General features: G+C 39.9%; 1 protein-coding gene across 7 annotated transcripts in view; it reads right to left on the bottom strand.

Moving 5' to 3' along the window:
• Nucleotides 1–14,924, bottom strand: part of PPP4R1 (protein phosphatase 4 regulatory subunit 1) — a 59,720-nt gene extending 44,796 nt beyond the window's left edge. The window contains exons 1-3 of one of the 7 annotated variants that reach the window (XM_021388745.1): nucleotides 7,306–8,152; nucleotides 7,098–7,158; nucleotides 694–829 (exon numbers count right to left, since the gene is read on the bottom strand). In XM_021388745.1, the coding sequence (XP_021244420.1) occupies nucleotides 694–829; nucleotides 7,098–7,158; nucleotides 7,306–7,362 (254 nt within the window). In that variant the 5' untranslated portion in view covers nucleotides 7,363–8,152. The other 6 variants (XM_021388746.1, XM_021388749.1, XM_021388747.1 and 3 more) reach the window with 6 other exon arrangements.

Genomic DNA, 14,956 nt, shown 5'->3' with positions numbered 1-14,956 from the left:
ACCACCATTCCAAACTGGGATGTGTTTACATATGTAGTATGGAATTTTAAGTACGCTTCACATGACTGCAATTAAGAACATGATTAAATCCGTACAGAACAGGGGTGATGAACAATAAAGTAGAGAGGTTAGTCTACAAGGTGGTTGATCACAGACTTATGTTCCATACGTTACTAAATTATAGAATTCAATGTAAAAGCAAGCATGTTTTACTAAAGATGTTCTTGGAGTCCAAACTAAACTATGTTAAAATAAAACATCAGAAAATGCCAATCATAGTACATTCTGCACATTTCTGTGATCTTCTAACTCTTTACAGCTACAATTAAATGTTAATAAATGTTGATTTTGCTGATCCCATGGCAGTGTTTGTGTGCGTGAGCTTGTGAAGTATTCTACAACACTCGTGCTTCTAAAGTGAAGCAGCTAGCTTAGTGACATAACAGAAATAAAAAGGGGAAAATAAAACTACAGTATCAGCAGCAAATAGCAAACATTTTTTGTCACCAAGATTATTTTGCTCTCTGTAAGTAGAAGGAGCATCAGCAAACTAAAGCAGAAGTGGAGAATTCTTAAGTATGTTTTTTAAAAATAGTTATTATTTGTATTTCATGCAAATTAACGTCAGTCAGATTTGAGTGAGATGAATAGTTTTGCATACTGTTAGCCAGACAGAACATTTAAAAAGCATACCTGTTAAATATGTTCTCACTTGCAGCGTACTTGTCCAGTCTTCCCAAAGGCGTCAACATTTCATCTTGTGAGACAAAGTCCAGGGCTGAAGGTATAATAATCACATCAGACTCTGAGCTGTAGTCATCCACACCAACTATCAGAGACATCAGAAATACTCCTTATAATCACAGTAGTTTAATACTAAAATGATGTCTGTTGTTGGTCTGAAATACAGAATTCTAGCCAAGGCTCCCACAACAATATGTTTACTAACCACACTAAATCATTTCCCTAGCTTTACCCAAACCCCAGAAGGCTTTTTCTATTCAAAAGTGATTACCTACAAAGTGGATTAAATGAATTTTCAGTCATTTTTTTCTAAATACCCAAACATGATGTATCACTAAACATTCAAGGTTCAGGCTATTCTAATCTGACCAAAAATGTTTTATATACCTCACATTTTTTTTTATCAGGCAAGTGACTTTTAGCTAATTCTAAAGTCAGCTTTTTGAACATACTAAAATCATAGCTGCAATTAGTCCAGAGATAAAAAGTTAACACAGCATCATCTAACAGAACAAAAAAGAAGTTTCAAAAAATGAATAAATTAAGCACATTAAAATGTTCAGATGTGTGTTGCTGTATCTGACTATCAAATAAAATAAGTATAGTTCACCTGCCCCATAATTACTAACCAGCTCATCAAAAGGCAACTTCGTATCAACAGAAACCACAATGAAATGTAAAAGAGGTCCATGCCTGCTCTGCAGAGCTGCTTGAAATAGGGACTTTAAAATACTACTTTTATCTTCCACATGCCCTCTAAACTACTCAAATGCGCAGTCCTGCAACTACAGTAGTCCAGGTGCAACAGCTATCCCTGGTCACTTTACTCCAAAACACACCACTGCAGCACACCACAACTATTCTTCAGTTCGGCTAAATCTATCTGAAAAGCTTATTGAAAATCAGCAAATATAAATAGATACACAGATCAATCAATCTTCCAACAGAGAAAAGGAGTTTCATAGCATTCTACTGTATTATGTAAACTGGTTATCAGACATTGTATCACTAACTTCAAAGTTCCACGTTCTGAATTTTTAGCAGGTACCATTTGCTGAATGTCTTCCTTGCCGTATTTCAAATGTCAAAAGATCTAACAACCAAAGTTCTCTACAAGAGTAATATTTTTAGAGCTAAACTGAGTTAATAGCATCGCTTTACCAGCAAAACAGTTCTCCCATCTTCTACATAAGGAATCAATGGACATTGTTTAATTGCTCATAAATAAATCTTTGGCTGAAGGCCCTAATTCTGCAGTTGCGGGTAGCACATAAAATCCTTGACTGAAATCAAACAAAGAAATTATGGGAAAAAGAGAGGAATACGTTAATAGGATGGCGTAAGCAGAATCAGGGAGATAGGAGCAAGGAAGAAAGCAAGCTAGGAGCTGTGAAAGACAACCTAGACAGCAGAGCAGTCTGGGGACAGAAAGTAGTGCTCTTGGATATGCCTAAGGCAAGGGATAACAAACTGCTGGGGCGGGGGGAGAAGGCTCAGAAAAAGGTCAGTTGCATAAAGCTGGTGGAGCAAAAAAGGAAAGCACTTGGCAACCCAAGGTTTACACAACTGTTTGAACTTCTGTTTGCCCAGACCTTAGGAGACCGAGGCACAGGGTTCAGGTTTGTGGGTTTCGTTTTGTTTCCCATGCGTCAGGGCTTTTTGTTGGGATCAGTTATCACGGGGAAAGGTGAGGGAAGGTAAAAATGCATTCATAAAACAGGTTAGGTTTTTACATCAGGCAAGTTAACAAGGAACAGGCTACATCCTTCCAGAGATGTAAATTCAACTCATAGATTCAACTGAAAGCAGAAGATTTCCTAAGTGTTAGTAGCTAGGCCTGCACCTTTCTCACAGAGACACGTCTCACTGCTGCACATGAGATCCTACTCTCACAGGCAGATTTCTGAAGGATGAAACCCGTTCCACGGTATCCATAGAGGAATTAAGTCACATGTACATTCCTCACTGCAGAAAATGAACTGCGTTTTTTTGTTTTTCAGGTTCTTTTTTATACATTATAATTGTATCCTTCACTAAGGAGCCAAACCACTGCACTCAGATCAATTACTTAACTAACTTAAATTAATACAGTTCAGTTGTGATGTAACCAACTGAGGGGAAAAGTATCACTTTAATAGCCAAGTTAAATTAGTTTTATAACAGGATCTTACATTCCTATTTTAAAGTCTGTAGATGAGACCATACACTTCAAAGCATAAACCGAGGAAACTATTGCAAATATAGTCACCTACGGAATTATTTTTAGTTAGCTATCAAATGCATCAATGACAAAAATATGCCAACCATTATACCAACCTCCATTAGTTTTAATTCCTCTGTTTCTCTCCTCCCAACTTCAACTTTGCATTCAGTGTTCCCTTTTCCCCTCTCCTCATTAATTCTTGTCTAATACTCCTACAGTGGTCCAACATAGATACCGTCTCAGCTGCTACACAACACGAAGATGGCTCACTCTGTATAAGTCTTAACACATAAACATGCACCACAGCTGGCTGGAAATCTGGTGCCTTTGATTCAGTGATCTGAGTGTTCTCGTACATTTTGCTCAGTGAAAACATCTAAGTCAAACAAACTGCTAAAACCACTCGATATCAGAAGTATCAATGATAAACATAAATGAGTAACTATTTCCAATTCATCTGTTTGAGGTCTCACACTAGTTCAAACAGAAAATCAGGTGTATGGATTTGTCACTGCTGTGTAAAATTAAGTTCAGTGCTACAAACAGTTTGACGTGTCTCTGCTACAGATACTGAGCAACGTTACTCAGTGCCAGCATCTCAGCTTTTTTTTCCACAGAGGAGACTGTACAAATGGCAGCATCCTAATAAAAGCAACACTAACACCAACTGGGAAGAGAAGAGTGATTAAAATCAATCCCTGCATGAACAGACTATAGTTACAAGAAGTACTGTTACTGTTATCTTACATATCCTTCTTCACTCTCAGCATCAAGACACTGATTCAAGGAAGCTAAAAGGAGCATCAGTCCACTACACTTGAAGGTTATTCCAAAAAGGTGTCAAAAAGGCTTAACCAAATATTAACACTGCCTCTTCAGCTCTCCTCTGCTTTCCACGCAACTCTGAGCACTCACCCAAGCAACACAGCACCTTTTGTGCTATTAATTTTACAAACACACACAAAAAAACAACTTGAATACATGCCTTGGCTTGTTCAAATGTCGAATGTTCAAATTCACTGCCACTTCAGAATGCATGCCAAGCAACAGAGCTTTCCACTCCTGATGCAGAGAAACCATAGGTCACTCTCCCATTTTTCTCCACTTTTTCAAACTAGTACCAGTATACCAAGACCAAATGCTCAGAAGGCCTTCAAACTACAATCCACCAGGAATCAATTGAAATTAATGCAAGTTGAGTGCCTAAGTAACTCTTAATCTGGCCTCACACGTTCCTGTCAACTTCTGGAAGAAACAGACCTGAAAGAGATTAGGAGTTCCTATGAAAAAATCCTATCCCATTAGTTCAAAGTCGCTAATGGTGGTGGGGTAAGGACCAGTAGTCAACCAATGGTGTGAATATCAATCACAGTGACACTACTTTCTATCTACATAAGAAACAAAGTATTGCAAAATGTATAAATGCATTAACTTATCTGATGGTTTGGGTTTCTACTAAGTCCCTTGCAAACTTCTCTTCAAATAAGCACTGGATTTTGTCTCAATATCTGACTACCACTGAGGTGCTGCATGATACAAGCCAAATAACTTCTCTCTTTATTTTTGTTTTCCCAACTGATCGTTTCTTTAAAAGCCTTTGGCATAAGTTTTTTAGGCTTGTCTCTGTCTTGCATCTGGTGCACGCTACATCAAGAGTACAGTAAGATATACAACTGCCTTAAGCTCTCTGGTTTATAGCAGGGATACAACAATTACTTGCCACAGTTATTATCATGGACCATGAAGCCACTTTGCTGAGACAGTTTAGAGGTTCTCTGTCAACCAGTGACAAACTAGACAGAGAAGTCAGCCACAAAGGGAAGTCCATTTGCAACTCAGTCTCCTTCGGACTGTGGCCTATGGGCCAATTTTCAAATGAGGTAATTTCTATTCTGCATCTCATCTTCACAGTATCTTTCACAAGGAACTCGTGTATACTGTGTCTTTACAGACAGACACAAAATATCATGTTAGAAAAAATGACTGCTTTATTGTATTAAGTAATACATGAATGACTTTCTACCACAGACTGTTCAGCAGCAAGGTCTCCTATATTCTTCTGTATCTGCTACAAGTTCCATGGCAGAAACATAACCTCCTTCACTTTGGCACAGAAATGCAGGAATGAGAAGACAGGTGTTCTGAAGATGAGCAGTTCTTTACTTCTCAGAGGTAAGCAATAAGTAATTTTAAAGATTCAAGACTTCCATCTAGATTGCTCATTCTATCTTCTGCATTCCCAAAGCATCCTCCAGATCTATTAAGGAGTCCATGGCAATTGCTACAGATGTAGCTAAACTGACTAGCTTTTATTCAAGTGTAGTACAGGTAATTTGCTAGGCTCCACATTGACTGTTACCCTAAGGATGTTCAGGTCAATATAGCATTAAATGCAGAACAGACTTCATTCTCGTTCTGCTGTTCAAGCAAGTAATTTTTCTGTTTAACTGTAAAGTAAAAATATTAGTTCTACAAGCCCAAACACAGATATCATACCACAAAACAACTGCAGCAAGTTCTGTTCTAAATCACTATCCTCTACAAAAGAATAAATTCACCTTGCATTCAGATTTCTGCAGAATACGAGTAGTATTCGCAGCCCTTCAATATTGTAAATACATAATTTTCTGTCTCATTTTCTGTAAGAGAATCATTTTGCATCTTGATGTTTTGAAAAGAGAAATCCACCACAGCAAGTGAGGTTCGTAGTAGAGCATAGAAGCTAAACATCTGTATTTATCCTCAGTTAGAAACTGATTAGTCTTTTACTGTGTACTATCTTCCACTTTCAGTTCTGCAGACCAAAGCATCAGTCATGCTGTTTCAGTCTCATTTACAAATCTATTGGACTGCTCCAATAACATTAACCAAATGCTATAGCAAATGTTACCAAATTTGTTTATTATGCTGAGTTCCACCACCTCACCTGCCTGATATTATTAACTGGCAATCACAGATTGCATTGCCAGAAAGTGGGATCTGACCTTTCCATGAGATACCACAGCAGAAAAACAGCAGATCTCAAGTTGGAGACTAACAATAGAAACGAATTGCTGTAAGTTTACCCTGAAATGTTTTCAGTAGAAAAATGTGAGTTTGAACAGTGTATGATTTTATTCAGCTATATACAAGACTGATGAATGGATAAAAAGGATTTGCAGGTGATAACTGTAGATTCCAGTCTGGCCACCGTATTAGCAGAAATAAGAACCACACTTTGCCTTTTCTGTCTCACCCCCAGTCTCTCCCTTCAAACATGAAGCATTACCCCCACTTGAACTCCTGCTCTGTGCACAGTAAATCACACCCGTATGCACTGACCTAACTGTCTGCACTCCAGGTAGGGTGGGCTTGGGTTTGAGGGTGTGAGGGAATGGGGAGAGAGTGAGAACAAGCACGGAAGAAGATAAGAAGGAGGAACTGCAAAGCAGTTCTGACCCAAAGTTGCTGTGCTAACAGCAAGGCTTACCACATTAGCCCTTGTGCAGCACTTTCATAGTAGCTTGCTAACAGCTTAAAGCACAGACAGAGCAAACCCATCAAAATAGAAGCTTCAGGAGGGGAACATTTAGCAGATGAAAGAAAGACATTGGAATCAAAATCAGCAGCTAAGCTGTTTACACACAGAACTTACGCAAGCACCGCAGAGCAAATTTAAGAGTCACTAGACTAAACATAACAGATTAAGGGAATATTTTTATCTAGCAAAAGCTGTTAGAAAAAAAAGACAGTTATCAAACAAACCAAAGGAGTTGTCTTTCTCATCAAAGATAAGAGAATACAAAGGGTGATACAAAATCCTTTAAGCAACAAGGACAGGTGCAGCTACAAACAGGTTTGTCTCTTTGAGGCAAACACAAGCGGCACTGCAAATACTGGTTTGCTCTGAAACAAAGGAAAATAAATCCCCATCTCTTATTACTCACTAGTCATTAATTTGCACAACAGCAGAATATAGCTTCTACCGGTTAATGGTCAGACCTGCAACAAAAGCTGAGCCAGAGGAAATTGAAACAAAGAGAAGGACATCCGAGCTACCAGTTAAAACAATCAACAGTTTATATTTTGTCCACCAGTTTCCTGCTGGGAGCGTGTCACGCCCATCACCACTGTATCCAAGTCTCCTGCTATTTAAGCCCCCATCTCTTACCCTTTCCAAACAGCTGCATGCAATTAAGACTCCTGGAATGATGCTGGAATGAAGTAAAAGCCTGGCAATGCAAGCAAGGAAGTTAATCGAAGGTACTTTCTTCTCCTCTGCAAGTTCTTTGCAGTCAAAGCCATCCACCCCCTAAATAAGGAGCACTGCTACTCTGTGGCCATTTGAGAGCTTTTGTAGCATTGTGAGGAGAACCCACTTTCATCTTCAGCCAAGATGTTCTGCCTGGTCCTGTATCATGATAGGACGCACGCATTTACTGGGCTTGGAGACACACTCAGGTCCTGCCCCTAACAGAATATCTGCAACACAGAAAAACACCATGTTCAAACTGTGTATGCTTTAACCTTGGACTAACAGAAAAGGAGAACATTATGGCTCAAATGCTCTAAAGGTTTGTTCTAGCTCTGCAATGCTATGAAACCATGAATCGTAACACATCGGCTACTAACCCAACTGCTCCACTTGATTCAATAATTTAACTTTGGCTGGTTCAAGCACAGTAACTCAAACATGCTCACTTGGGCTAAGCGCTGAGAAGGCAAGCTCCGTGACTTCCATCACAGACAGACAACCACTGTCTATAAAATACAGCTCTGCAAGAGATACTGCTTTGCACTTCTTAACTGTATTTCTCCTCTCTCCTCTTAAATCCTGAATGACATTCTTCAGACTTTTTCTGACAGAATTCATGACTCTTAGTGGGATAAGCTGTTGTGCTTCCCAAGCATTCCAAGGTTGAAATTCTTTCTGCAACTACTCACATGCTCTTCTTTCTGCGGCTCTTCAGAATAAAGCATGGTCTACAGGAAAAGATTAGGTGGTACTGAATACATTGGACTCACTCTTAGAAAAACTATGATAGCTAATTTCAGTGTTTTTCAAGTAGTTTCCTCTAATAAAACACATACACAAGCAAACTTGCACTCCAAGTATCCCTACAGACTAATCAAGCCATTTCTCTTGCAGGCTAGAGAGGAAGGAAAAGGTGGTCTCTTTTACATTCAAATATTTGGGAGCTATTTAGGCACTATGGCAACAAGACAAAAAAAAATACCTAAACAGGCTTGTTTAACAGAAAAAAAAAAACATTCCAACAGTTTGCATTATCGTTTCTATAGCATGACACTTTATTAACTAATATTTTTAGGTTTTATGAAGACTGCATCCCAGGCTAACATATATTTTATTGTGCTATTTCCCTCTTGCTTTTCTTGATCTTAAAAATAGTAAAGCAAAGATACAAACTCCACCAAACCAGTACTTCCAACACTTACTATGGCTTTTCTGCTATTGCAAACAATCACTATTCACAGACATACACTGATGCTTCTTTAAGGCTATCCATTGGACACAGTTTTAACACTCTATCTACAGAAAGAAGTGCAATAATACTCCACCCAAACCAAGAAAAAGCCATGTTAATTTTTCTTATGCTATACCTTCCAAAGCAGACAGAGAAGCCCTGCTGATCTGCCTTCCTTCAGGGGAAGCTGTCCCTGGCTCATTCTTCCACAGGCAGAATTGTTACTCCCGTTCTCAAAGCAAAAGCTGTTTGTTACATCTGTATCTGCTGCTGCAAAAAGCCATCTCTTGCAGCGACTACACTCTTACAGTGAAAACTTTCTGCACACCCAAAGGGGAAGCCTTAGCAGCAAAAGACAAAACACATTTCATCTTCATCAGGCTGCAGTCTGCCACCTCCACAGTAGGTCAGCAGAAACAAGTCCATGAACACCAAGGTCTCACTTTATCTTAAGACTTTGATAACTTTCATCTCTTCCCTGACATTCTCCCTCCTTCCCCATTTTCAAGCAGGGAAAGAAAGAGAGAAGGCGGAGAACACCTATAGCCCTAGGAGAACATCAGGAAGAAACAAATCAAAAGAAAACCCAACACAAATACCCAGGAGCCGGCACCCTTAATTGAAGATTCCTGTTAGAGACCGGAGCATAAGAGGTGGTTGGTGAAAAGTGTATTTCCACATCAAAAGTGATGTGGCTGACCTTGGGAAGCTGAAAGCCTGGAAAATTGCCTCTTCTTCAATCCTCTGCTAGGTGTAATGGAAAAAAAAGCACGTGCAGCTGCACAAGGAAGGTTCATTACCCTGTATCAAATCAAGCACAACCATTTCCTCATATCATCTCCTCTTTTCTAAGATCCTAAGACGTTTCTCAAGAAAAAGAGACAAGCCACTACCTACATGAGACTGCTGAAAGCGTAATTCCACAGGGACACAGCCATCCACCTGAGTCTCCCACTTTCTGTGAGGGTCAGTCACCACACTAAAAGGCAAAGAAATGAACTGAAGAGTCAGGAGAATTAAAACCAGGGGAAACAACAGGATTAACACGTATGCTTCATTTGCACTGAAAACTGATCATTAGACTCCCAACTGAACAGAATCTCAGTCACACCAGAGAACTGATTCCAAGCACTGCAGAACATCTGCCATTAATTCCTGTTTGTTATTTTTTGCAACTGAGAGGTTAAAGATTGCATACTACTGAAACGCCAACCCAGAAACTCGGAATCTCTTGGCACTCTTTCACCAGAGCTATGCCTCCAATGAGACCAAGATGCCAGCACTGCAACACAGCATTCGAACATCACGTTGGAAGCTGAACTACATGGAAAGCTGGAACTAAGTCCAAGAAGTGACTTGATGTTCAGTCTACAAAGAACAAGCAAGAGCATAACAAAAGCTGGTAATTCTTCCACATTGGTAAAGGAACCACAATACAAAAACTTCTGATATTACTGCAGGAAAGGCATGGTGAATTTTAATACACAGAATGTGTGTTATCTCAGTATACAATGCTTAATCTGCAGCAAGAAAATAAAAGTTAAGGCATAGTATCAAGCTGCGATCGTGATTCGAGACCTATTTTCTTGGAAAAAAAACTTCTAACTTTAAGTATTACCAAAAATAAATCCAAAAACGAAACTGAAATTAAAACACTTCAAATGGAAATAAGATTCTGTTTGGGAAGATAGTTGTGCACTACCCAAACACTAACAGAATAATTCAATTAATGCATTCAACCACTACAAACTCACTGCTAATGCCAGCTGATTTGCTGACTGCCTGGAACAAGAATACACGGTCAGTGATAAACTAGCTTTTGACAACTGCAGATGCTCAGAGAGCATTTTCTTAAGCTCAGCTAAATAAGTGGTTCATTCATTCGCTGGATGGAAAGGCTAGAAAGACCTGCTCTCCTTTTCCAACCAATGCAAAAGAACGGAATACTCAAAGCAGACAGCTATTAAAGTTACTGGGTTGTCTTTTCTTTTTTTTTTTTTCTTTTTCTTTTTCCTGTAACAGTTCTTTAGAACTGTTTTATCCACTAGTAAAATCCAACCACTAACACTGTTTTTTTACAGTTAACAAAGCTATCTTATTCTCTTGGAATCACTGAACGCTAAGATTACAGAAAACAATAACTACCACTCACTGTTTTCCAACATGACAGTAAGGCTTCAGAATCTGAATGTCAAGCTATTAAATCACCAAAGTATGTCTATAGTACTTGCAATTGTCAAAATTCCAAAAGCCGTAAGTAAATGCAACTCTCAGTTATCAATGAGATTAAACTTAAAAAAAAAAAAAAAAAGCGGAACAATACTAAAAACAGCTATTAAATCTGAATTTCTTTCCTCTGCTGATTTAAATCACAATTACAACCCTGAATTAAATCAAGCAATCCCATTTCACGATCTGGATTCTAATTACAGATTGTTCTATTTTTCAGCATACACATCCTGCACACATTGATGAGCAGTCTGAAAGAAGCAAGCATCACGGTACGTCTGATGGCATCAATCTGAACTGATTGGTTCAATATGCAGAAGCATCAATGGGTGGGACAGAGAGAACCTGTCTAGGAAGAGTCATAAATAACTTTTCATTTATCAGCAGAAATAAATAATTCTGCACTCCTCTTGTTTACTTTTCAATTATTTGTGTAAGCTCAAGAAACATTTAGATATAGTGTTAAGAGACATGGTTTAGTGAGGTTATTGGTGGTAGGTGGATGGTTGGACTGGATGATCTTGTAGGTCTTTTCCAACCTAGCTAATTCTATGATTCTATTTTATGTTTCCTACCTAGCTTACTACGCTATTCTATTTTGATTTTGTATGCACAGAACAAGTACTTGAACAAAAGCCAAATTTTCATTTCTTTCTTTGCACGTACTACGCCAGATTTCAGATGGAAAACAAAGGGAACCAACAGTCTAAGTAACAGTCCAGTTAAAACTGAACCATGGTCTTATTTTGCACAGTGGCCAGATGGAATGGGGAATCTTCTTGTAAGCTTCCACTTGGAATCTTCACCCCACTGCCATTATGGATATTTTTTCCCCATTTTTTTTTAATCTTCATGGATATTACACAAAGATTTTCGTTAGGTTCATTTCTACACAGATGAAATGAAGTGTTACTAACTGGGGGGTGGGGTAGGGATGGACACTAGAAGGGGAAGACACTAGAGCTAATAACATAGTAACAAAGCTGCATTTCACGAAGTACTTACATTTAGAAATTGAGTTTCTTTTATAACCCCCTGTATGTCCAACCAAGGTACATTCACTGAAGATTCTTTTTTTTTTTTTTTAAACTTCAAACTACCAAACAAGGAAAAGCCACTGGCTGAACATGGGATAAAAAGAAAATCTTTAATTACTACCATAGCTTTTGACATCAAGAGCTACCTGCACAGAAGCAAAATATTCACTGGAATTAAGGCAATAAAATACTGAAATATCACTTGCTAAGCTATGCAAATACCTAAAGGAATTATCTGGGTAATGTACCATCAGGTGTAAAGTATGCATTCACCTGGAGAAAAAAAAAAGAGTCAAGAAAAATCACAGAGCTTTCCAGTGGTTTCCAAGCAACCAAGAGAAGAAAATATGAAGCTTGCAAAATAGAAATGCAAAGCAAAGTTGAAATTAATTATTTAAAAGTCAATCCAGCTGGTTTATCAACCACTCTCTAAAAGCCTTTTTTTTTTTTTTTTTACAAAAGCTCCTGTTTAATCTCTGACCTCTTAAACAAATAAGTAAACGACAATTTTTAAATAGACTCTTTCAACTCGTACCCAGAAGATCTTCCACTATTCTAAAAGCAAATTTACTACTCTCTACTGATATGTAGGAATGCTGCATAGTCATCAAGTTCTCTGTAAGAAAAGGCACACTTTATTTTACAAGCAACTATTAGAACAGAACTCCAAAGATAAAATAACGTACCGTTCTCTATTTCAGGTAAACCAGCATTCAATGAGCAGGCACAATGACTGAGAGCTGGGACAAACTGTACAGCTGTACAAATTGTTGATTAAATTTCACGTTTCCAGTAAAACAGAATGACAGAACCATTAGGTTCGAAAAGAACACTAAAATCACCTAGTGCAACCGTCAGCCCATTCCCACCAAGCCCACTGACCATGTCCCTCAGTGCCACATCCACACGGTTCTTGAACACCTCCAGGGACGGTGACTCCACCACCTCCCTGGGCAGCCTGTGCCACTGCCTCACCGCTCTTTCTGAGAGTTTTTTCCTAATACCAGCTTCAACCTCCCCTGGCACAACATAAGGCCATTACCTCTTGTCCTATTGCTGTTACCTGGGACAAGAGGCCAACCCCCACCTTGCCACAGTCTCCTTTCAGGCAGTTGTTGAGTGTGATAAGGGCTCCTCTGAGCCTCCTCTTTCATTCTAGAGACCTTAAAGACAAGGATCATACAACAGCTGTTCTTAGTTCTAAAAAACTATGTTGATACTTCCTTTATTACTTTTAGCAGCAACTGTGTATCACCATTTGCTCAGCTCCAGGACTTTCTCCTACCACTTTACAACACGACCAATAAAAGGCACCTAGGGTCACATTCTTGATATCACATCCTGATTTTCTGTTGTCCTTTTATTGTATTAGAAAATAGTGAATCACATTACTAATTGTCATCATCAAAAAATACACCTCTGTCATCCAGAATCAAACGTAGACTCACTGATGAGCTACAACAGAGCACCCACTCTGCTAGGACATCCTAAGCCATATGCCTCACCACGGGTCCAGCTTCAGACATCCAATCCAGATCCTTACACAGGCATCTAGCCTTAATCATGCCTCCTGTTTTTTGCCAGTGTACCTCACAGATGTTTTACTGCTGTTTGATACCAGATGAGTTAAAAACCCAAGGACAAAATACTGCATTTTTCACTTTGATAAACAGCCATTCAGAGGATCTCAGTCTTTTCTTACAAATCACTTATTTTTCCTTGTTCAGTGCATTTAACAGCAGGACCGCAGCTGGAAGCATCACACATGCATAAAAGCTACAAGCACACCCATTTTTCTTATAATTGCATTCTAGCACATCAGAAACACAGCTCTAAACCAATTTCTAACCCCACTGCTCAGAAGAGCTGTGAACAGCTGGAATATTTACCTGTACTGCAGGGTGGAGTTCAATGTAAGGCAAGAAATGTGCCTTTTTGTCTTTTTTTTTTTTTTTGGAAAGTGTCTTCCATCTCAGCAATCATGAAACTCAACCCCAAACAACACACCATTTGGGAAAACCCTCACAAAATGCATAACACATGCTGTTCATGGATACAAAATGCAGTTATTCCTGAGGTACAAGCGCAGTGCTCTTGTCCAGAGATGCACAGCCTGTGTAGTTTGTCTTAAGCTCACACCCACCACCTCAGCAGAACAAAACCACACAGAATCAAGAACCGTAAAAGACACAGTGTGACTGAATTATGTCCAGACAGCACACACCGATTCACACAGATTCCTGTGGGGTTTTTTGTTTGTTTTTAATATACTTAAACATCAAACTATTCGCTTTTATTTCCTTCTGTCAAAACCTCAGTCATTTTTAATGAGGTTTCCAATTTTCAGATTTCTATGGCTCCTGCCTCTAGAACACTCTCATCTGGACTGAGTCATCTCTCCATGCACACATACAGAATTTCTTCCTTTTTGAAGGCAAACCTGTAACAGTCACACCACCACCAGGGAACACACAGAATCATCTCTCCCATGATCTCAGTCACATCTCATCTCAGATCTCTCATCTCAGTCACATCTTCCTCCAGCTCCTGACTTACAGTCGAGAAAAATCATCTTCTTAGTAGAAATCTAATGCGCTTTTAAAGTGTGTCACTCCTAAGGAAGCCCCCCTGTAATAACCAAATAATAGCAGAGAAAACTATCTGCATTTCCAACAATCAAAAGTGAAAAGAAAAAAAAAAAGCAGGGCCTTGCAAAAAGGCTCTTTGTGTGAGGCAGCACGCAACAAAAAGCCTCGAAACACAGGATCCCCAGACTGAAAACGAAGACGGAACGTGTTTACAGGTAGACCTGAAAAGCTAAAACGCCACTCCCACGAAAATTTAAGCCACAGAAAGAAGAATAAAGGAAGGGCTTGGTTTTCCTCCTGCCACCTCCCTGTGAGCAAACTGCTGCGAGGCAGCCCAACACCTGCACACAGGGACAAGCGCACCCGGGGCGGCTGCCGCTGCCTCCATGTTCACTTTCCGTGCGGTTTTCCCCGCTGCCCGAGCTCCGGGCGCCGGCGGAACAGCGGACGCCGCTCACCTGGGTACCACCCCCGAGCCGCGTTTTGAACCGCGCTCGGCCCCGTGCGCCCTGACAGAACTCCGTCCTGACCGCCCTCCTCATCCCTTTCGGGGAGCACAACCCCAACAAAAAGCCACCCACGTGCTCCCGGCTCGGCTCCAGCACCCTCCTCCCCGCCAGCCGCCCCCGCCGCGGCCATCGGAGCGCGGGGCGGTGACCCCCTCTCCCCGCCGCCCTCCCGCCGCCGCCG

This window comes from Numida meleagris, chromosome 2 (genome assembly GCF_002078875.1).
Source record: "Numida meleagris isolate 19003 breed g44 Domestic line chromosome 2, NumMel1.0, whole genome shotgun sequence".
Classification (NCBI taxonomy): Eukaryota; Metazoa; Chordata; class Aves; order Galliformes; family Numididae; genus Numida; species Numida meleagris.
This window is presented reverse-complemented; position numbering and strand designations above follow the sequence as displayed.